The sequence below is a fragment of the Apus apus genome, chromosome 6 (genome assembly GCF_020740795.1).
Source record: "Apus apus isolate bApuApu2 chromosome 6, bApuApu2.pri.cur, whole genome shotgun sequence".
Lineage (NCBI taxonomy): Eukaryota > Metazoa > Chordata > Aves > Apodiformes > Apodidae > Apus > Apus apus.
In genome coordinates, this window is record NC_067287.1 from 174972 (window position 1) to 198647 (window position 23676).

Here is a 23676-nt window from a genome sequence, read left to right on the forward strand (position 1 = left end):
CCCCGTTTTTATTTGGACCTCTTGTAGGGCACTTGCACATCTTTGTCTATGTCTTGTAACTCCTGTTCTTTTCCCCCTTTCATTCTTACCCTCCTGTTCAACATCTTTTTTGATGACTTGGATGAGGGGACAGAGTGCACCCTCAGTCAGTTTGCAGATGACACTAAGCTGGGTGGGAGTGTTGATCTGCCTGGGGACAAGGAGGCTCTGCAGAGGGATCTGGACAGGCTTGACCATTGGGCCAAGGCCAATGGGGTGAGTTTCAATGAGGCCAAATGTTGGGTCCTGCACTTGGGCCACAACAACCCCCGGCAGAGCTACAGGCTTGGGGAGCAGTGTCTGGAGAGCTGCCCAGCAGAGAGGGACCTGGGGGTACTGGTTGACAGCAGCTGAACACGAGGCAGCAGTGTGCCCAGGTGCCCAGAAGGCCACCAGCATCCTGGCCTGCATCAGGAATAGTGTGACCAGCAGGACCAGGGAGGTGATCCTGCCCCTCTGCTTGGCCTTGGTGAGGCTGCACCTGGAGCACTGGCTGCAGGTTTGGGCACCACAGGGTGGGAAGGACATGGAGGTGCTGGAGAGGGTGCAGAGAAGGGCAGCTGGGCTGATGAGAGGTCTGGAGGACAGATCTTCTGAGGAGAGGCTGAGGGAGCTGGGGCTGTTCCGCCTGGAGAAGAGGAGGCTGAGGGGAGACCTCATTGCTCTCTACAACTACCTGAGAGGAGGCTGTGGTGAGGTGGGTGTTGGTCTCTTCTCCACGGTGACCAGTGATAGGACAAGAGGAAATGGGGTCAAGGGTTGAGCTGCATCAGGGGAGGTTCAGATTGGAGATTAGGAAAAATTTCTTCACTGAAGGCATGGTGAGGCCTTGGAACAGGCTGCCCAGGGAGGTGGTGGAGGGACCATCCCTGGAGGTGTTCAAAAACCAGGTACTTCAGGACCTGATCTAGTGGTCACAGGGGTGTAAGGTGGACAGTTGGACTTGATGATCTTGAAGGTATTTTTGAACCTTAATGATTCTATTATTCTATTCTATGTCATATTCTCAGTGAATCTTGCCAGTTCTTTCTCTGAAGTCTCCTCTGTCATTTCATCAAAATTCTGATTAATTCACGATTGTCTTTGTTTCTGTCCTTCTTTTTCAAGCCAACATAGCTCTTTTCTACTACAGGACTGTACATAGCGTGATTGCACAAAACAACTCTACATTGTCAAATTCCAGTTGGACCATGTCTTTTTTCATTTAACCTATTTCATTATCATTAATTTCATTATCACTAAAATGCAGAGGTGAAGACATTCTGATTTGTTATTCTATCCAAGATAGAGAATAATCTTGAATATCTTGATTAAAGTCCCTATATAAAAATGAAGATAATCCCACCTAGCTGTTTTATAAACATAAATAGATCCTGCAGAGGAAAAATAATATGTTTAAATGTGATTGTAAAAACATCTTTATTCCTTTTAGGCTAAAACTATTCTTGGGGAGCACTTACTGAATGTTGGTATCAACCGAGACAACGTGTCAGAGATTCTGCAGATCTTCATGGAGGCTCATGGTGGGCACACAGACCTGACTGAGAGCTTGAGGACAAAAGCTTTTCAGGCACATACTCCAGCTCAGAAAGCATCAGTACTTGCTTTTCTTGTTAATGAGTTAGCCTGCAGCAAAAGTGTAGTAAGGTAAGATTTTTCCCAAACAGGTCCGTATATAAAAATGTTGTAGTTCAGAAACAGAGGGTGTTCTGTTACAGGAGAATTCCTGGTGGTCTAGTGAAGAAAGCTGAAATTTGCTGTTACTGCTTCTTACCATTAGGTACTTCTGATGTGATGTAAGAGTAGAACTTTTCCATGTTTGATCTGTAAGTTTGTTTTCAAAGCTGCAGCAAAATTTCTCCAGCTATTTTCAAAGTAAAACATGAGACTGATTACAAAGAAATTTAATAGGTGTTCTAGGGGACTAATCCAGCAGAGTTGTATAAGGCTTCTGCAGTACTTTTCCCCTTTTTTCTTTTTAAGACCTCTTTTGTCCAGATACATTGACTAGGGTCATAAGCTGAGGTACCAAGCCTGCTTTGTCATGGTGGTAATGGAAGAAAGTGTGTACTTCATTTGTGGCCAGTAATGTATAGCATTTAATAATTAAAAAACCAAAACAAAACACTGTGATAAACAGCATTTTAAAATTCATCCACATGCAACAAAATCTTAGGAAGTGCCAGTCTTTAGGATATCTGTACCTCCACATACTTAGTGTGGTAAAGCCTTTCATCACCTAGTTGAGTGCTGTGTGGTTTCCTGGTGACTCGTGCTGCTTTTCATATCCTGTGCTGTAAGGCAGGAGTGGCAGAGCTACTTCATGCATCCTGAAGATGAGAATTAGCAGAAGTGGGCAGAGCAAGGGTTGTGCATGCACTGTGCAAAAGCTGCTGGGTATCAAAGTCATTGTAGGAAGAAACTTTACCTTACTGTAGATGGCCAACTATTAAGTCAGGTTTGTAGGAATGGTCCTTCAGACCCTGAGTTTCTGTATTTTCATCATGAAAACAACTGTGACTAGCTGAATAGTTGAGGCTGGGATGTTTCAGAAGTGGGTGTGACAGAAATCTGGTCGCTGTACTAAAGCACTTATTTGGGGTCTTCAGTTTCTGCAGTGACCAGTGGATGTTAGTTTGCAGATCACAGGGACCACAGATGTACCAGTGATAGCTTCAGCACAGGGCTAGGTGCTTTGTGGCAGATACATCTGGAGGCTTGACATTGAATTAGAACTATGGAAAGAAATGTAAAATTCTGTGAAGGACATTCTTCTTATGGAAAGAAAACTCATGTGGTGCTGTAAATAAAGACTACCTGACATAGGTGCAGCAGCCATCTACATTGGCATTCCTAGTATTGGAATTTCCTGCCTTTAAAATTAACTATTTATTTTTAATTTTAACCATTTCTCCAAGATAGCTTTTTGAGACAGTGTCTGTACATAAATGTCTGTCAGAAGAAGATATGTAAGTTCACAGTTAATGGATTATTTTGTCTTTGACAGTGAAATTGATAAAAACATTGATTATATGTCAAACTTAAGGAGAGATAAATGGATGGTTGAAGGCAAACTTCGGAAGTAAGTTTTGTTTCCTTACATTTTACAATGTATCACATTTTTGCATTTTCTCCATATGCTAATATGTAGGTAATTTGTTCTGAGGACAGAATTAGCTGATGCAGTTACAGCCTTACCAAGAAGCTAGTAACTGAACTGCTCAGTTAGATGGATGTGGATTTACAGTTTATTCATGATGCATGGGATTCAGAGGGTTAGTGTCTTTCAAAATTGGAGGAAAGTCAGTTCCATTTTGTATTCTTTGTGGGAGAAGGCAATTATTTTTTATTGGAATATTACAGGAGCTGTCAAACCACTATTTGCGTTATCAAAGTTTATTTGGACCTACCATAATTACCAATGTTCTTCTGAAAGGTGTTTGAATAAGACATGATTTTCATATAACAATTTCTGATTGAATTTTGCTAGTTTATATTATGTTATCTTGTTGTTTCCCATCTGTCAATGTTGTGTTGTTCCGTATAGCTGGGGATCATATGAAAATGCAAACTTTGAGATATTTTTTTATATTTTTACTTAAGGTAAAATTGGAAATTTGTAAAGGGTTCTCAGTTTCATATCCACTGTTCTGCCATCCTACAAGACAAAATTCCATACAGCAAGCATAATGGCTCCAGCTATCAGGAAGCTAGAAGGCATGAAGGTCATGAATCACAGGGGGTAAAAATACATAGCCAGACTCAACTTTGTTGTTTTTTTTTCCTTAGTCATCTTTACCTCTTGCCCGGAATGGTGAATCCTTTCCTAGTCCTTGCTTTAGGTACCTGTGTTTCTAATCTTATGTCTCCCTTTTTTCCCTTTGAATGGATCTCAGAAGAAAGAAGGAAAGAAGGAAAGAAGAAGGACAAGAGGGAGGTAGAGGGAAATATTAGAGCAAGAAATTCTCTACTAATACTGCAGATGCCAGTCTGCACAGGGTTAATATCTTTTAACTTTTAGGACAACCCAAATGCCTTTTCCTGTCTTAATTGGTATCCTGGTCCATGGCATGTAGTTTTAAAAGTGTTTCTGAAGTTCTGATGTGGTCAACTTGTCAGTGACAGGACGAGGGGCAAGGGACACAAGCTGTAACAGAGGAAGTTCCATTTAAATATGAGAAAAAACTCCGTTAGTGTGGGAGTGACAGAGCCCTGGGACAGGCTGCCCAGGGAGGTTGTGGAGTCTCCTTCTCTGGGGATATTCAATACCCACCTGGATGCAGCCCTGTGGAATGTGCTCCAGGGGATCCTGCTGTAGCAGGGGAGTTGGACTGGATGATCTCTAGAGGTCCCTTCCAACTCCAATGATTCGGTGAACTGTCCATTAGCGGAATGAGACCCTTGCCTGTCCTTTTCTCTTCAGGGTCTGCTCAGTCTTTCTCTCCCTCCATCAAAATGTAAGTGTTTGTAGATGTAGGAGCCTCCCTTTTCCTCATGATCTCTCTTTTATTCCCTTTCAAATAATGGGCAAAATACCTGAATTCCTGAGCCCCTCTTCCTTTCTACAATCATTTCTCCATTCCTGATGTTCTCCTCTCATACCTGGATTTCAGGGTCCACTAGTGCTCTCCCTACTTTAGAGCGTAAGTGTCATGGGAATGCTCAGAAATGTAGTCCTTGCACTTGGGATTCACTAGACTCGATTCATTGCTGTCATCTTTGATTGAGAGTCTTTGGATTTTCCATTGATTTTCTGATGGACTCTCAGAAACTTTTTAGAAGAGCTGCCTTTAATCAATTTTAAACAATGTTTTCTTCTTCTTTGTGTCAGTTGGTGTTTTTCATGAACTCTTACAACTGCTCTGGGGCTTCTCTGAGAAGAAATCAGTCCATTTCAATCTTTAGTCGTTTAGTCGTTCCTTCTGCTTCCAGATTTTGTTCTTATGCATGTTAATCTTCCCTGTCCATTTAAAAGCTTAGTCTAGTTTTTAAGCATCCCAATCCCAAAGAGTTTTGCATAGAAATATCTGGTTTCTGGAGTACTTGCCGTGTGATCAGCAGATGTGTGCTCTTTCTATGTGTATACAGACTTGGAGATGACCCTCCACACAAACCTGTTGTGCATGGGAAGTTTCTAGTGCTTATTTCATCTCAGCCTGTTTTGCCAGTGTGTGCTGTGGCAAACCTTCATAGCACTTCTCCTGTATCAGATGTTTTCACTGAGTGATTTTTTTTGTGCGTACGTTCTCACTTTGTATGATATTAGCTCCTCAACTGAGTATTGGGGACAGGGAAAAATACATTAAAACCTGCATTTGTAAGATCCTAAAAAGCAACATTAAAATCTCAGGTTGGAAACAGGGATCATTGTGTTAAAGCCTGCAGGGGTGAACAAACTGAAAAGTATTAAACAAAATTCCTTTATAGGTATGATACATATGGTTGGAAACTGCATTCTGAGCTGCCTGGACTGTTTCTGCTGGGCTGATGGTCAGTGAGAAGTTGCATATAATTCCTTCTCCATCACATTTAGATGCATATCTTGATATTAATCACCATTTTTGTAAAGGCACCTGTCTCATGCAATCAAATAATCTTTCTTTGTGCTTTCTATATCACAACTGTAGTCAGAAAACTGACTCACCTGAGATGATTTGGCTATTTTTTAAGCAGATAATCTATTCCTTTACATGTCTTCTTCCTGACATGCCTTTTGTAGCTTGATCAGTATAAAAGGGAATAAAAATGCACTGTAGCTCCTTGAAGGATTAGGTAGTATCTGTTTCTTCACAAGATTGGAAATACTGCAGAACAAGGTTTCTCACTGCAACAACGTTCTTTTTAACATGCCAGTATTATGGTGTACTCCTTGTAAGTTAATTTTTTTCCAGTGAGGCCATCTCATCTGTAACTGATGTTGCTATATCAAAAGCAGTGTTGTATGAGGGCAGAAATTACACCCTGAGTTCAGGTAGGAGGTGGTAATGCTGATTTGGGAAACTTGCAGTTTATGAGACCCAAGCTGAAATACGCTAAAAGTCTGTTAAAAGTATAGTGTTTAGAATTTCTTTCCCTTGCTACTACTTAATATATATGTGTAAAAACTGTGACGAAGGCATGAAAATTAAGAGATGAATTTTCCTTCTATGCTCAAGTAAACGCTACAGATTAGATTAGAGCAGGTTTAAGTCACACATCTGATTGCCTGTTGGGCCACCCACTCTTTTTATAGGCCAACAGATTTATAATTCAACAGTTGCAGGTGTCATTTTGGTACATACCTGAAAGTGGGAAGGGTGAAGGAGATTTCTGAGTGAAGGGTTTCTTCCCTCAGTGGGCCATGTGTCTGGGTAGGAGCAGGAAAATTATGCTACTTCTTGAAATACCTGAACCTTTTTTAAGTTGCGCTCTCACGGTTTCTGCCTCTACGCTGCTTTGGATGCAGACTGCTGCCATCGTATGCTTGTGGTGCTGTTAAGAGAGCATCTTTGATTAATTTCCGTCCTTAAAATTTGTAGTGTCTTTCAGAATTCCTTTAGTGCTTGACAGCATTATATCTCTATTTTTGCTTTCAGCAAATCAGCCTTTCTTGTGTCATTTCATTTCTTTAACATATATAGAAGAGGTGTTTGCTGGTCATTGGAACTTCACGTGCCAGGTTTATTGTTGAATTGTTTTCAACATTATCTTAGTCTACTGTGTCTGAAATTGGCCAGTCATGCAGCAGTCAATCCAATCCGTGACTAGTGGCTTTATGTGATAGTTAATTCCTGTGTATAGGCAGGAATTTCCAGTCCAGATGAAGAGGATTTGATTGTTTCCTCATGAAAAGGAAATCTGCTTCTAAAAAACTGAACTCGGTGGAAGCCTGAGTAGCATTGATACTCAGTGAGACTAAGGCTTATGCACCAGACCAGAAAATATTACTTGCTTCCAAATTTCACTGGGAGGCTTGAAATTTTTTTGTTACTTAAAAAAAAAAAATTAAAATTCTTAAAATGGCTAAAAATCTATTTGTACTGGAAAAAACAGAAGTGTAAAGCTTTCTAAATTCTCCAGTGGATTCGGCCCACTGCATAAAAAGCCAAAACAGAACAAAAAAGAAACCAGGCACAAAAAACCCAAAGCCCAACTATTTTCAAGCAAACAGAAGTCCCCTTGATGATTTCTTGCTTGTGGTTTTCAGCAGTGCTGCTCTCACCTGGGCAGTGACAGCCTCATTTAAACCTGTGCTGTTGAGCACGGGCTTTGAGTCAGCGTTTCAGCTGGTGGGTTTGTCAGTGTCCAGAACCAGCACTTCACAGCACTCATCATCCTTGTAGCCACTTGCTGTATGGAATGTTGTTCTGTAGGATGGGGAGAGAGAGAAGTACGACAAGGAAAAATTACGTGCTGGTAATTGTGTTTGTCGTTACCCTTCTGCTTTTCCCACCCTACCTTCTTCCAGCCATCTCTTACAAAAATCTTTGTCTTTTCTACACGTTTATAAATCTCTTCTCAGTCAGTTCTATTTTTGGTCTGCATTATGAGTGACTGGTGAGGCCTGGCTATTTATACCTCCTGTGATTCAGCATGTTTGCCTGCTAGTTCCCTGATAGGTGGAACTGTAATTTTTGCTGTGTGGAATCTTGTCTTATAGGGTTTTTATAGAAGAAGAAGGTCTACTACAACCATAATTACTGGTATGTAAGTTTCCCTTTTCTTTCATAAAAGGAAAAATGAGAGTTTGATGGAATAATCTCATAGTGGTTTAGGTAGCTAAGATTTCTCAGAAAAGAAAGTATATCTTAGAATAAAAAGATGACCAAAGGACTAAAGTCAAATCATATAAAATAAATTAAACTTTCATTAAAATCTGGAAAAAAAAAAAAAGAAATTAAACCAGCCTTGCTGTTAGCATGCAAATATAAACAATTTCTTACTTCCAACTGAGGATTTTTGCTGCCTTTTTCCTCTCATCAGACACAGGTATTTTATGAACATGTTCTCATATGCATGAAGGATGAAGCTGAAATGGTTCTTTTTTCTAATTGTCTTTCCTGACTTTTCAAGATCCCTCTTGCATTTCTTCTAAAGAGTTACTCAATCAAATCCACCTGGGAGAAACAGGACTTGTATTCAGAATGGAATAAGAGGCTTAATGGGTTCTATAACCTGAATTTTTCTTGTTGACTAATGACAGTAAATATTGGGAAAACACATCAGAACTGAAGACCCAACTTGAATCTAAAATGTGCTGTTTACTTTCAGTCACATAGGAAGAAATGTATGTTTGTGCTCCAGACATAATTTCACCCCTTGTCATGTGTTTCAAGGCTTAGAATCATTCATGCCAAGAAAACTGGCAAGAGAGATGCTGCAGGAGGGGGCGAGGCAGGAGAGGAGCAGCATTCCCTGGAGACACCCACCCCGGGCCGCAAGCGCCGGAGAAAGGGAGGGGACAGTGACGACGATGATGATGACGATGATGACAGTGATGATCAGGCAGATGAGGATGATGAGGATGACGAGGACAAGGAAGATAAAAAAGGAAAGAAGGCAGAAGTTTGTGAGGATGAGGTAAGGGGTTTTAAGTATAGTGAAACTTAATTAACTGGTAAGTTAAAACGTGTTTTCCTTCTGTTTCTTTGCAGTATGGCACTGCTTCCGCAATCCTTGTGATAAAAAAGAAGGAAGAAGCTATCACTTGCTGCCAGTTTTTATATTTTTGGAATGTTTATTACCTGGAGGGTTTTCTTCTTTTTTTGATAGCTATTACAGTATAGGTTGGTGGTGGGTTGTTCTGTTGTTTAGTTTGGTTTGGTTTTTATTCTTCTTAGTTGATTTGACTTGGTCATTCTTTCTCTGAAATTCTGAAAGATTGTACTAGATTCAGAAAACTGCAGCTTTGTTAGCAAATGAGCATGATTGTAGCTTTCTCTTAGAGGTAAATAAAGGTCATTTATTAGTTGACAGAATAATGAAGTGTAAAATTATATTTAATGTTATCTATTATAAAGCTTGCTTTTTACCTTCCTGTGAATTTTTTTTCAAACTTTTCTAGGGTAGTCACTGCCTGACTGTATTTGATCACAGGATGATTAATTCTACTAGTTAATGTATGATACAGAAAGGATGACTGAAGCATTTTTAGCTGAATTGTATCTACAATAGTAAAAAGATTCTTTTTTTAGTCAAAGTGCCACAGGCCTGTAAAATTAACTGCAGAACTCTAGAATTCCCGACTGCATGAAACCTGATAAAGAGACAAGCAATACTAAACTCTACGTTTCAGTGCACTGGGTGCACTGAAATTTTGCCAGAAAATGATCCATTTATGCAAGATTAGTGAAGTTTCATGTGAGGTTTTCTGGGTGCTGTGGATGTGGCTGCTTGAACAACACACATAAACAACAGGATGTGGAACTGACATCTTTGGAAACACTCTGCATCAGACACCCAACTATTTTCTCGGGGAAGGAACAGCCCTTTGTGCTGTTATCCTGGATTTATTTCAAGTTCCATCATATATTTGAATTTAAGACAATACCTTAGGGCACAGCACAAAGTTGATACAAATGAAAACTTCAGAATTAAAAAAAAGTAATATTTAGGTATCTGATCCCACATCTGTCCCTTAATATTTTCCCTTTAGTAGAATTGTTTCCTAGACAAAAGTCCCATAACTCCTGTAGAAAGAAACATTTTCTGATTTAAGTGAAGTTCCATTGCATTCATGCTCTATGTGGTAGAGCACTTTGATGGCCTTTTACAGGGGCAAGAAGTAGCAGACCAGTATCCTACAGTGCTGGTGACTTGGAGCTCCTGGGATTTTGTTGTATTCCTTTAGAAGCTTGCTGTTATCCATAAAGACTTTCTTCATCTAAATTAAAGCTCTTTTTATGGAAATGGGAACTATAGACTTAATAATGGGTGCATTTCTTTTAAAAAATCAGCAAGATTAATACTGGGACTTCTCTAGCAGACTTGTAATTTTATGTGGCTCTAGAATTTCTTGTAGACAACGAAATAAAATGCATGTGTGCACTGACCAAAGACTAATTGGTAAGATTTTGACAGATTCCATTATTTCACTTACGAAAAACACTAAGAAATGTATTTGAATATCCAAAAAGCTTCATAGCAACTAAGATTATGTTCTGTATTCTTTAAGTGTTCACGCACAAACCAAATTATTTCTTCCAGTAGCAGAATGTTTTCAGTGGACCTTTCACCGTGAGCTTTCTTCTTCATATGCATCTGGATGGTTTGGGAAGAGTCAAGATACATCTTTTTCCACTTATGTTGTTTCTAGTGAAACGTATTGAACCAAGCACATAACCTGAACTTTTTTTATCCTTAGAATTTGCCTCTCATTTTCTCTTCCATCTTTTTACTGTAATATTAGTGAGTTGTGGTAGTGTGACTTTATCCTGATATACATCTGGTGTGACAGTATGTTTGGTGATTGCAGGATGATGGGGACCAGACAGCAAGTGTTGAGGAACTGGAGAAGCAGATTGAAAAACTGACAAAGGTGAGAGGTCATTTGTCCTTGTTGTACTCCACATTTGATGACAGGGTATCATGAGTTAGAATGTTAACCATCGTTTCCAATGCTCCAACTTAATATAAATTGAAATAAGGACCAGCTTTTGTTTCATGAAAGTATGAATAATGCTGCTGTTCGTGAGACCTGAGCTGAGGGTTCAGTCTAGCAGCACTAAGTGTGTATGACTCAAAGGACGGTTAGAGAGCTGTTGATACAATATTTGCACATCTCAGAATAAAAAGTAATATATTTTTTATCCATAATTATTTGATAGACTTCTGTTTGTTGGTCTTAGAAAGTGATGATAAATTTTGTGTAGAAGCACCAATGACTTTTCCATTATACAAATGACTGCAGTTCTCATGGCCTACAGCTGGTGCTTTTCTGCACCTGTGTCCTGGGCCAGTACAGAGAGTTGTGGTGCTTCAGATTTTGAAAAAAGAAACAGTGGAACAGGATGAGAAAAGTAAATTGGAAAGATAGAACGCTGTAGGTAGGGGTACTTGTGGCCCATGTTTTTATTCTTGCCATTAGCAAATTAGTCATTTAAGACTTTGTCCCTGGGTTTTTTCATGTTCCAAGTTGCATTAGCAGTCCAGAACTGCACCTGACTTCCAGCAGTGTCAATTCAGCAGAGCAAGGATCGAGTAAACAAACTGAAATTCTTGTTGGCCCCCCTCAGAGAACTGTTTGTGTACAGAGTTTATTTTCAGACATTGTTGTTTTCATTCTTTCATGAGCCAGTTAAAATATCTCATTAATTTCCCATCAGGAGCTGCAGCACCAGCTCTCTTCAGTGCTCTGATTACCATTTGCTGTTACTCTGTAATTGATGGGATTTCAGCTGTTCTTGCGCAATGGAATCTTTGATCCTGTTCTCTGAGAGTCAGTGTAAAAAAGACAGGACCTACCATTGCAAAATGTGTTTTTAATGGAAGAATGATAAACTTAGGCTGAACCAGGAAGTGATTGAATTGATTTTTTTTAAAGGGAGCTATGTAAGTAAAACCATCAAGGCAGCAATTGTGAGCAGAATATCACAGAACACACACAGAGTCTCTAAGGAGTCCTCCCTGTGTGACACTTGAACTTTTGCTCAGTCTGGCAGCTGGGATGTGTTTTGTCTTACAACAAATTACTTTTTGCCCTCTTGAATTCTAATGCTTTCCCCTTTTTTGAACCAGCAACAAAGCCAGTACAGAAAGAAGCTGTTTGAAGCTTCACACTGTTTGCGCTCGATGATGTTTGGCCAAGATCGCTACAGGCGCCGGTACTGGATTCTGCCCCAGTGTGGGGGAGTCTTTGTAGAAGGCATGGAAAGTGGTGAAGGTAAGGAGCAAAAGAGAATAATATGACATACTGCCCATCTCTGCAGGCCATAATCTTGTGCAGCGAGGTCTTTAGGCTTCACCTTCAACCAGAGACTCTATTCATACAGTGTTCTCTAATACCTTTTTAATTATGAAACATCATTTAGTATCTTCCAAAATGAGGACTGATGTTGTGGAAGTTTTCAGTTTTTACAGTCGTAAATGTTATGCTTTTTTCTATTTATGTACATGGGATATTTTTTGGCTCTTTGCACTGTTCCACATTTCCCCATAGCAGTGAATTCTGCATCTGAAAACTAGGATGACTGTAGAATGCAAAAATTGTTTTCCTCTTCAATTGTTACACTTCATGCAAATGCACAACTGCTCTGTGCCTGAAGAGCTGATATGTCTGCAAAAATCTGAAGATTGTTTTCACACCATGAAGTACTGTTTTTCTAATCAGCAATATAATTTAGTCTCTGTGTTTTACCAACTGATCTTTCTTCCAATCCAGCAAATGCTGAAGGTATTATTGCTAAAATTAAGCTTTTGACAGTTGTATACATAGAATAGAATCAGTACTAATTGCAATTGAATTTTTACACACGTTTCAAATTGGATACATGCAGAGATATATATTAATCTGATCTTTTGTGGATATTAGAATTTTTAAAAATAAGACTTCATTTTGATCACAGAAACATTATTTCTAATTCTGATATAGATGAAGCAAAAACCCCATTATTATCAAAGTTTTTCCCCCAAAACCCAAAAATTTTATCTGCTACACACCAGAATTGCATGATGTCATGAGAATTGCATCATTCTAGAGAGCTGTTTAATTATTTTAATTGCAACATTACAGCTGAGCCCTGTTTGGGCACCAAAAATAAGTTGTAGCACTGCAAGTTATCTTTCTAAAATGAGTAGCATAAGAAGTGATTTTTCTGTATCTCCTGTTCTGCCTTGTGTTGTGCTGAGTGCTAGGAACCATTTTGCACATGAGTATCTGGGTATAAAAGGTGACCTGTGGTATGACATACTGTTGGCATTCCTTTTTTCTACTACATTCTATTTATTTATTTATTTATTATATTTTAGCCCCAAATGCTTTGGAAATGATACACAAAGAAAATAAATTAAAGATACCTACCTGACTTAGATAGTAAAAAGAAACAAACAAAGCACAAGTTTTAGCCAAGAACTGTAGGACAAAACTGTATTTTTAATATATTGTCTTACTGAAAGTTTAATCTTCCTGAATAGCAAAATGGACACATTTTAATTTCCCAGCCACTCCCCCTTCCCCTCAGCACTTGGTTTGTTTCAGTAGGTTCTGCAATTTGTCCACTCCTGATTCATTTATTTAAACATTGGAAACGTGAGACGTAAACTGTTGAATGATCTGTCAGTTTAATAAACACTTCTCCTTCCTCCCTCATGTAATAATTTTGGCTCTTATGATGGTACGCAAACTGTTTATATCTTGACATGCACCACAACTGTGGAAGCATTTGGAAGTTTCATTGGGAGGGGATATTCTTCAATGAATTATTTTAATAGAAATTATGATTTTCTGGAACAAGCCAGCAAACTTCTGTAGATGTTCTGGTCATTAGCCACAAGCAGGATCTGTGTTTATTTGCAGTTGCAGTGTCTGATTAAAACGATTTAATTTGGAATGTTGGATTTTCTACCTCCTCCCCCTTTTCCTGGTATTTTTCCCTCTCATTTTACACTTTTAATTTAAGACTTAGTGTAAGTCAACACGTTGGTATAAGGGTAGAGGAGAAGTGGTTGAGAAGGACTAGGAGAGCAAAGAAGACAGAAAAAGGTGTTTCCTTTCCACAGAAGATAGATATTCCATCCTTCACATGTTTGAAAAAGCTGACTTTGCAATCAGCTGCTGCTTGTGCTCTGAATTGCTTAGATGTCCCACTGTCTGGTGGCATGTGTCTGCTTTGCTGTGTGTGAGGGTCCCAGTTGTCTGGCTGAGTGGCCCTTGAACAAGTTTTAAACTTTCAAGAATGTTGACATTGTTTTGCAGTCATAGTTTGTAATGATTTTATTGAAAGGGGTAAAGTATTTAATGTTATGTTTCAGTATTTGGGGGATATTTGATTTCACAGCAGGCAGTTTTGGTCTTCCTTTTCATGGTTGACAGTGAGTTTAATGAAATGTTTTTTTAAAAAAATAAGCTTTAAGGCTATAAACATTGTACCCTCCTGATATAAACAGGAGTTTTTTCAATAAAGCATGGGGAGTTTTGCAAAAAGAAAGCTGCCAAAATTTTATTTTTTAAAGACTTAGCACTAGATCAGACAGATGCATCTTGAGGGAGAACACTACAGCATTGTGTTAACTACACTGGGGTTCCTTTTCATCTGTGTTTAGCAGAGTTTAAGTCCATGTGTGCCTTGAAGCTTGTTTCCTCCTGCAGTGATCTGGAAAGTGAAAAGTGATTTCATTAAGAACAAGGAAAGAAAAGAGAAAAGACATGACAATCTAGCACATATTGAGCCAAAAATGAAGTAATTTTTTTGTTTAACTGTGATGGTAAAAATAGTCTATATTAGTTGGTCTGTTGTATTTCATATGTGTTTCTTGTACATTTTTAGGTCTAGAAGAAATTGCAAAAGAAAAAGAGAAGTTAAAAAAGGTAGAAAGCATGCGTATCAAGGAAGAAGAATTTGAGACAGAAGAAAAATTACACTGTTTAAATGCAACTCACTGTGAACAAAAGGAGGATCTGAAAGAAAAGGACAATACTAATTTGTTTTTACAAAAGCCTGGGTCGTTCTCAAAACTAAGCAAACTGTTAGAGGTGGCAAAAATGCCACCTGAATCTGATATTATGTCCCCAAAACCTAATGGCAGTGCAGCAAATGGCTGCACGTTATCTTACCCAGGCAACTCAAAAAACTCCCTCTGCAGTCTGCAGACCACTGTGCCCCCAAGCACCACTGAGAAGGCTGACTCTAACAATCTTTTCAGTCCTAATGCAAGTGGGACTGGAAAGTTCTACAGTTCTCCACTAATTCCAAATGACCAGTTGTTAAAGACTCTGACAGAGAAGAACAGGCAATGGTTCAGCCTCCTACCCAGAACACCCTGTGATGACACATCCGTCACCCATCTAGACACACCAGCTACTGCAGCTTCACTGACTCCTCAGTCACATCCACCATCAAAGTCACCTTCACCTGTTCCATCACCACTCCTGGGCTCAACCTCTGCACAGAGTCCAATGGGATTAAGTCCTTTTGCATTGTCACCACTGCAGGTAAATCAGTGAAAGTTTGAGTAGTCTGAATTTGCTGTGCTTGTCTGGGCAGAATTTCTGTTTAGACAAGTTGTCTCCCAGAAGTGCTATCAGTAAACTTTAATTTTTTTTCTGTTTCTAAATGTAAGTAACTAATTCTATGTTACAGATGTTTTATAATACTTTTTTTTTTTTTTAATAAAATGTAGTAGGTAAAATTAGGCAAGCCAGTGTATGATATTTTATATGTGTATTTCTATAACTGAATTCCCTGGGTTCCCTGCTCATGGCAGGGGGCTTGGAAATAGATGATCTTTAAGGTCCCTTCCAACCTTAATGATTCTATAATTCTATGAATTTGGCTTTTAGGAGGTTGACAGACCACGACCTCCCTTTAAAAGCTGCCATTTTTAAATCATTAACAAGGCCCTAATAAGGAGAATTGAACACTAGTGTTATATTAGTTTTGCTTAAAATAATCAAAGTACTGAGTAGAGGCCTCCTTTATGTTTTGATTACTGTTTGACAAGTAGCATCCTAATAAGAATCCAGGTTTCTTGGTAATAGTTCATAATGGCAGTTGTGATTGTGTTAACAATATATTCTGTGTAGCAGATGAAGACTGGACTGCCTATAATGGGACTTCAGTTTTGTGGATGGCCTACAGGAGTTCTTCCTTCCAATGTTCCATTTTCATCTGCTTTACCAGCTCTTGGATCAGGGTTGGGATTATCAGAAGTGAATGGTAACTCATTCTTGGCATCTACTGTTCCTGCAAGTAAAAGTGAATCACCAGCACTACAGACTGAAAAAACAGCTTCTGCCCCTTCTACAGCAGCTGAAGTAGCCAAACCAGTAGATTATCCTAACCCAAAACCTATACCAGAAGGTAAGCATAATACAACAGTAAGATAGAACTATGTGAAGGAAAATTTCTACAGTGCCACCACAGTGTTACAATTTTTATATATATGTATAATTTCCCTATTGAATTTAGCTAGAAGATTTCTTTAATTGATTGTATGTGATCACATAAAAAATGCCTGCAAAGTGCTGATGTGCTTGTCTTGATTTAGAAATGCAGTATGGGTGGTGGAGGATTACTGACCCAGAGGACCTAAAATCTTTGCTTAAAGTGCTACATCTCAGGGGAATAAGAGAAAAGGCCTTACAAAAGCAAATACAGAAACACCTGGATTATATCACTGTGGCCTGCATCAAAAATAAGGATGGTATGTAATTGATACTTATGTTGTGTGTGGTTTTGTGGCATCAGAAGACTGGCATAGAGCTGTTTGTGTTTACATGCAGAGTTAGAGCAGTGGCAGGAGAGAAAAGGAAAAGTTCTCCTTGTCTGTAGTTGCCTTTTCACCAGCCTTGTTCTGGAAAGATTGGAGAAATCCTGTTTAATATAAACTGCTCTAGTGGTGTAAGTGTTGGTGACATCTTTGAGCTCTTTCCATCTCTGTAACGCGAGCTCAGCCTCTTATCTTTAAATGGCAAGTTTGAAAACCTACAGAATTTGTTATCCGTGTTGGGTATCTTAAGAATAGTTACAGCAGTTACTCAACATTTGACTGGAGTGACAGGTAAATCAGCTTGAATTTACTCAGAAGCTATAATGCTAATTAAAATAATAAAAATGTGATTCTCAAATACAGTTGCAATTATTGATATCAATGAAAATGAAGATAACCAGGTAACTCGAGATGTTGTGGAAAACTGGTCAGTAGAAGAACAAGCCATGGAGATGGATCTTGCTATTCTTCAGCAGGTGGAAGATCTAGAGAGGAGAGTTGCATCTGCTAGTTTACAAGTTAAGGTAAACCCAACTTCTAGTAAAATGTCTCTTTAAGTGGTAAGAATTCAAAGTAGATAGTAGCTGTGCTTTTGCTGTTGGTAAGTGCCTTCTTACTCTAGCTCTGATTGTCTGCAAATGAAACAAATCCACTGCAGCAGTATCATTGATATGTGTGTGAAACATTTTAATTGCAGTTAAATCTTCAGCTGAAGATGCTCAGAATGGCAGTTCCTGGAGAGCATTATCTCACAGTGTGCAGTTCCCTGCACATTTTCTTAATCTTCTATGAATGCAAAGACTTCATTGCAGAGAGACCTGCTTAATTATAGTGGGTTTTGCCACAGCTCTGCCTTCTTTGAGTGGTTTTTGCTGTTAAGACTTTCAGAAAAGCCTGCAAGTACGTGGTAATACTTTGCTGGAGTGTTGTGGAGTCATGGAGAACATGTGATGGGTGTGTGTTGGAAGAGTTAAGAATTCCCTGGCTGTCATTTCAGTTTAACGTTTTTCCAAGATGGATAAGAGTATCAATTTGCGTATGTTTGATTCTAGTACAGATGTAGGATTTGGAATCTAGTGTGTCTGGGAGTGGATGCTGTTTCTGTGTGACCAGTTGATACTGTTTCCTGAGCCTGTTGGACAAACAGACCTGTTCTGACGTTCCAAGGAATAGAACAGGATACTGCAAAAGGAGATAAGGATGCAGACTGTTGCAGAAAGGTCCCTTCAGAAAGTCTGGTAATGCTTGTATTTCTTTATTAATTATTTTAGTTCTCTGGATATTTTGGAAACTGTCTCTACAGATGGATTACAAGTAACCAAGACCTCCTGGAAACCACGCTGCAGTCTCTTAGCTTGATTCCGTAGAACAGTCCCTGTGTTTGCGCGCTGAGTTAACAGCACCAATAAATGCACAAACCTTTCTATTGACTTAGGGTTGGCTGTGTCCTGAGCCTGCATCAGAGAGAGACGACTTGGTATATCGTGAACATAAGTCACTTACTAGATTGCACAAGAAGCAGGATGGAGATAGTGCTGGAGGCGGAGAAGGCGGTGCCAGCTCTCTAGAGCGGAGGAGTGACAACCCTCTAGATATAGCTGTCACCAGGCTGGCTGACTTGGAGCGGAACATAGAGCGAAGGTATCTGAAGAGCCCCTTAAGTACCACCATTCAGATCAAACTGGATAATGTGGGCACAGTTACTGTCCCTGCTCCTGCACCATCCATTAGTGGTGATGGTGACGGGTAGGTTATTGAGATTAACTTGAAAAATTATTGTGCTTCTTTGCTAATTGGAGCCTATTTTCTTATTGCCTGTTATCTATGTACTTTCTTGTTATGTCTGTGATCCATGTGGATCATGTTATTCTGCATGGTGCTTTGTAAAGATATTTTTTGTTACGTTTGTTGATAATCTTGCAAAGTTATCTTACATTTAACTGGTTGTGACTAAGCTTTGAGGCACGTAGCCACAGTCTGTGCACTACATGAAATTTAGTTGCTTAAACCTTACACTTATTGGCTGTGTACGTTTTGTCATTGCTTGGCTTTCAATGTGATAATGATTGTTCCACGTTTAAACAGAAGCAAACATGGAATGTGACCTACTTAATTTATCTGTATTTCAATGCAGAACTGAAGAGGATATTGCTCCAGGGCTAAGGGTCTGGAGGAGGGCGCTGTCGGAAGCACGCAGTGCTGCACAGGTAGCTCTGTGCATTCAGCAGCTACAGAAATCAATAGCCTGGGAAAAATCTATTATGAAAGTTGTAAGTGTTTTTAATTCTAAAAAAACAATACTGTAACTGAACTACTTTTACCATATCCTACTTTCCCACTGCAGGCATTTTAAGATATCGTGGGTAATAACGCCTTTATTACTGTGTGTAAAACTTAATACAGTGTAACTAGCCCTTAACTACATTTAGAGCCCCTCTAGCTGGTTGCTTTATTTAAGATAGTAATAATTCTTTGTTGTCAACGTTTAGGTAAAAAAGAGAAATTTCTGGCACCATCTGATGGAAAGTGCTCCATCTGATGGAATATTTCTGATCTCATCTGTGACATAAGCCTTAGGGAGGTTCAACATCTCATATCCCAGTTAAGGACTTCATTGTTCAGAAAGCTGAGGTGCTCCAGGTGTGTGGCTTCTTTGCACACACACTCCTTGCAGCTGAGCATACAAAATGAGCAAGTGTGTGAGCAAACAGGCTGAAATACCCCTTTCCTTGTACACTGAACAAGCAGTTCTGTGCTAACTGCATATACAAAGAAGGCATGCAAACTACATGTGTCAAAGTTGGTGTGGATCTCAGAACCTTGAATTTCTGAAAAGAAAACTATTACTCCAGCAGCAGCCATTAGGATGTAATTGAGTGTGGCCAGTGCTGGGTGGCAAAAGTGGTTCTTCCATTAGTGGTCTTTGCCCTAATGTTTTAATTTCTGCCAGTCCTCTACAGATGGTGATTACATCTGAACAATTAAAGCATGATTTAAATTAAAACTATAGTCTAAGGTGGTACCTATGAGTTTATGTAGCAATAACTTTAAATTTGCATCTTTAAAACAAAAAATTTATTAATTTAGTAGGAACACCTGCAAATGCATTTGAATGTTTCATTCTGTAGTAATTTATTATCCAGAAAAAATGTATAGGATCACTTTCAATTTCATTGAAATTTTCTGTGTGTTTAATTACACAGTAAACATAAGTATTTGGTGAAAACACATGGAGATCTTAACTTCCTGACCAACAAGTCCAGATATACAAGAGTATCAAAATCACACCATGTCTGTAAGAAACTGACAGTGCATTAGCTATTTTAAGTTAGTGTGAATTCTAGGAAGTCCTGGGATCATTTGTTTTGCCTTACTGATTTGTTCACAGAGGTCTTTGGCTACGATTCTTAGTGATTATCTGAAAATACTTTTGGAAAGTATAAATTATTTTTATGAAATACCAACTTTAAATGTGCAGTATGGGCATAAATTAAGAGAAGATTGCTGAGACAGTTAGTGTGGGCCAAGTGAGTTTGATAAGTTACCTTTACTTCTCATGGACATCAGTGAAATAGAAGTATTCGTAGCTCTGTGCTGTAAGACACCTGTCTTAAAACAAATTGCTTTTCAAATGTATTCACAAATGGAGCCTTTAGATTAGTTCCTCCCATACTGCATATCATCATCTTCTTTAGTTTGAAGAAGAGGAGGCTGGGGGAGACTTCATTGCTCTCTACAACTACCTGAAAGGAGGCTGTAGGAGGTGGGAGTTGGGCTCTTCTCTCCAGTGAATAATGACAGGACCAGAGGAAATCGCCTGAAGTTGCACCAGGGGAGGTTTAGACTGGATATTAGAATTTAATTACCCAAAGAGTGGTTGGACAGTGGAACAAGCTGCCCAGGGAGCTGGTGGAGTCACCATCCCTGGAAGTGTTTTAAAGAAATGTAGATATAGTGCTTGGGGACATGATTTAGGCACTGAACAGGTAAATAACGTTATGGTTGGTGGATTTAGGTTATGGTTGGACTTGATGATCTTCAAGGTCCCTTCCAACCAGGATGAGTCTGTGACTCTATGATCTTCTCCAAATGTGATCCTTACTAGACTCTGATTGTGGTAAAATGAAAGGAAAATTATTTTGAGGGCAAGAGCAGTTTAGTTGCCATCCCTGTGTTTCAAAGCTTAAAAGCTGAACTGAACCATTTTTCATGTGTTCCAGTACTGCCAAATTTGTCGAAAGGGAGACAACGAGGAGCTGCTGCTGCTCTGTGATGGCTGTGATAAAGGCTGTCACACCTACTGCCACAGGCCCAAGATCACTACCATACCAGATGGGGACTGGTTTTGTCCTGCCTGCATAGCAAAGGTAATTCTAACCATAAAGGTAAAGGGATTTAGAGTGACCTTTGTCTAGGTCTGCCAGTGCTTTTTTTCCATGAAAATAAAGGTCTGTATGTTTTATCTAGGGCTGCCATTACATAATGATGTTAATTCGATTTTAGTGTGACAGTAAAGGCTACAGTTTTGTTTGTTGTAAACTGCATTTTAAAAAATGTGTTTATGTAATTAATCTTTCAGAATTTTCTCAGTATTTGTCTTTTGACCTTCATTGTTAAGTGTTGACAGGCCAATGTCTTAGACTGTTTGAAAACAAAAATTGGAGAAAATACCTAGTAAATATTTTTTTTATTTTTGTACAGCATACTTTAGTTTTACTTTTTAAATACACAGTACATTGAAGAGAGAGGTTCTGTATGTTTCCTTTGGGCCGTTGGGGGTTTTTCCCCATCCCAAGGAGTATACTCTAAATAGAACTTGAGGATACTTCTTTTCAAATGATGGAATTAGCAGTTAGTTGTTTAAAAGTCCAAAATTTTTCAATCCCCAGTTAGTCCTAAAATTAAATGCACTTTTTTGCTAAACTTGTTTTCTGCCTTCACCTGTCAATACTGTAACTGAAGAAGTTGCTTCAGGGTAAATACTGAGTGTTGTGTTTTCTCTGGGTATTGTCAAAGATTCTTTTTTTGTTCATCTTTCACAAAGTAAAAAGGAAGACAAATAGTTTTTAAACCAGGTTACTGATAGGAATCAATGTGTAGTAGTTTATAAAGGGTTAACTCATGCTGTAACTTTTTTTGTCATTAGCATTGTTGTATTGCAACTTACCTTGTTACAATAAAACTTACCCTATCATGCTAGAACTTAACCCTAACACTTCTCTTGATTTTCCACCTCCCCACCCAGTCTTTCTAGTGTTCTGTGTTAAGTAAAAGGAATTCTTTACATGAAATAGTTTTCCACATTCATACATTCATTCAACATCTGATTTATATGAACTGACTACAATTTTCTCCATGCTAGTTACATTCAGTGCCAAATGCTTAAAAATGTTATTTATGACATTAATGGAATAATGGAATTGTGTTGTCATGGTTTCTGGTAGGTAACAAAATCTGCATATGCAAAACTCTGAAATACTATATTAGATACTTGCAGGTTTAGACAATTTTAAAAGAAAATTTTTTTTTAGGAGCATAGGAAATATAAATTTTACAGTTTAATAATTGTTCAAACTATGTGGAGCATTCTTATTAGCACAGGCAGAGGTTAGTACTTTTCATGCTGATTCTTCATGACAACTGTTGCCTCTCTTTTCGTGCTTTGGCCATCAGTCTCATCAAGTACTTCACCTGACATTCCACAAGTTCCTATTCTAATTATCAGAATGATGAGTTAAAATACTGTGCTGTGTTATGATGCTGTCAGTACCCATAATATTTTAATTTTTGTCTTAAATGTACCCCTTGGTTTCATCTGTCTATAAATAGTTCTGTGTTAAATAATGTTCCTTTTCCCCCCTGCTTACTTTGTAACATTCTTGTATTGTCATGTGCCTTTGATGTTCTCCTTTAGTCATCTTGTAGCCAAGGTATCTATATCTTTAATATCCAGCTTTTAATCTTCAAATAAGTTGATCCCATCCCTGACTTCTTATAGGTTTTCCATATCTTGCAAACAATATGGTTACTTGAAAATGAATATACTATTCCATCTGTGGTTGTATCAGTCTTTTTAGGAGTTTTTACCTATCTGAAGGTCAAGTGCTTTGATATTGTCCAAGTTAAGAACCTGAGTCACTAGTAACAGGAATTTCTACAGCCATTCTTGCCTTTAGAGAAGAACAAAGTGAATCATCTCAGACCTAAAATATTTCAGTTGTTTCAGTGCTTCTTTTTGTCTAACCTTCAGTGCTCTCTTTCAATAATGACAGAGGTTTCTGTAATTTCTTGGTTATTGCTCATTTCAGTTCTCTCTATTATAGGCGAGTGGTCAAACGCTAAAAATAAAAAAACTTCAAATCAAAGGGAAAAAAAGTAATGAACAAAAGAGAAGCAGAAAATTAGCAGGAGATACAGAGGATGAAGACACTGCAACTACAAGCGCCTCCCTAAAAAGAGGAAAAACAGACCCTAAAAAAAGAAAAATTGATGAAAATATTTCTATAAGCCAGTTGAAGCAGGATAATTTTACTGCTTTTAAGAAACCTAAAAGAGATGACTCCAAGGACCTGGCTATATGCAGGTAAAGACAAATTCTAAGATGTTGTTAAGACAAATAAAGCCTGATTCTTTTTATTTGTGTTCTGGGGAACAAGAACACCCCGTTCTTTGTCATGTGTGCCATACTGATTGTGACAATTTGAGTGCAAATATAAAGGATTTACTGTGTCATGCTGCAAATAACTGCTGTATATGGTAATGAAGCCCAAGAGGAAAGTACCTAATGTTAGAAGGTGGTCTCTGAAGTGCACTCCCCCAGGCATGGGCAGACAGACCCCTGGACACAGGGGTATGTGCTCACAGCGTTCTGCAGTGTAGCCAGGGTGATGGATCACCCACTGTCTCCAAAAGGCACTGCTTTGCAGAGGGAGGAATTGGAATGCATCTGCTGCTGTGGTCTTGCTGATCAGTCAACCACCACCAGTTTAGCCTCTCACAGTTCTGACATACCAGTGTTAACACCCGCTTTGCAAATGGTTTACGTTGAGATTCAAAGCACTGAAGTTGCGAGGCCCTATTTTTCTTTTAGAAAGTTGATCACTAGAGTTTTGTCTTACGTAGGTTGCCTGGAGAGAACTTAGTGCTATTTTCAGTACTCAGTTAAGATGTCCATCGTTGTTGACATGGTTCTCAGCCTGCACGGGGCACAGAATAAGTGCTTTCCTTTTATGA

General features: G+C 38.8%; 1 protein-coding gene across 16 annotated transcripts in view; it reads left to right on the forward strand.

Annotated features, from left to right (window-relative positions):
- BAZ2B (bromodomain adjacent to zinc finger domain 2B) overlaps window positions 1-23676 on the forward strand; it is a 137191-nt gene that overhangs the window by 110541 nt on the left and 2974 nt on the right. For 9 of the 16 annotated variants that reach the window (XM_051623896.1, XM_051623895.1, XM_051623901.1 and 6 more), the window contains 13 exons: window positions 1472-1686; window positions 3047-3121; window positions 8355-8598; window positions 10493-10555; window positions 11755-11899; window positions 14502-15166; window positions 15758-16034; window positions 16222-16377; window positions 16807-16967; window positions 17879-18189; window positions 18578-18713; window positions 20664-20810; window positions 22767-23026. In XM_051623896.1, the coding sequence (XP_051479856.1) occupies window positions 1472-1686; window positions 3047-3121; window positions 8355-8598; window positions 10493-10555; window positions 11755-11899; window positions 14502-15166; window positions 15758-16034; window positions 16222-16377; window positions 16807-16967; window positions 17879-18189; window positions 18578-18713; window positions 20664-20810; window positions 22767-23026 (2855 nt within the window). Of the gene's footprint in view, window positions 1-1471; window positions 1687-3046; window positions 3122-8354; window positions 8599-10492; window positions 10556-11754; window positions 11900-14501; window positions 15167-15757; window positions 16035-16221; window positions 16378-16806; window positions 16968-17714; window positions 18190-18577; window positions 18714-20663; window positions 20811-22766; window positions 23027-23676 lie in introns of those variants that run through there. The other 7 variants (XM_051623907.1, XM_051623908.1, XM_051623909.1 and 4 more) reach the window with 4 other exon arrangements.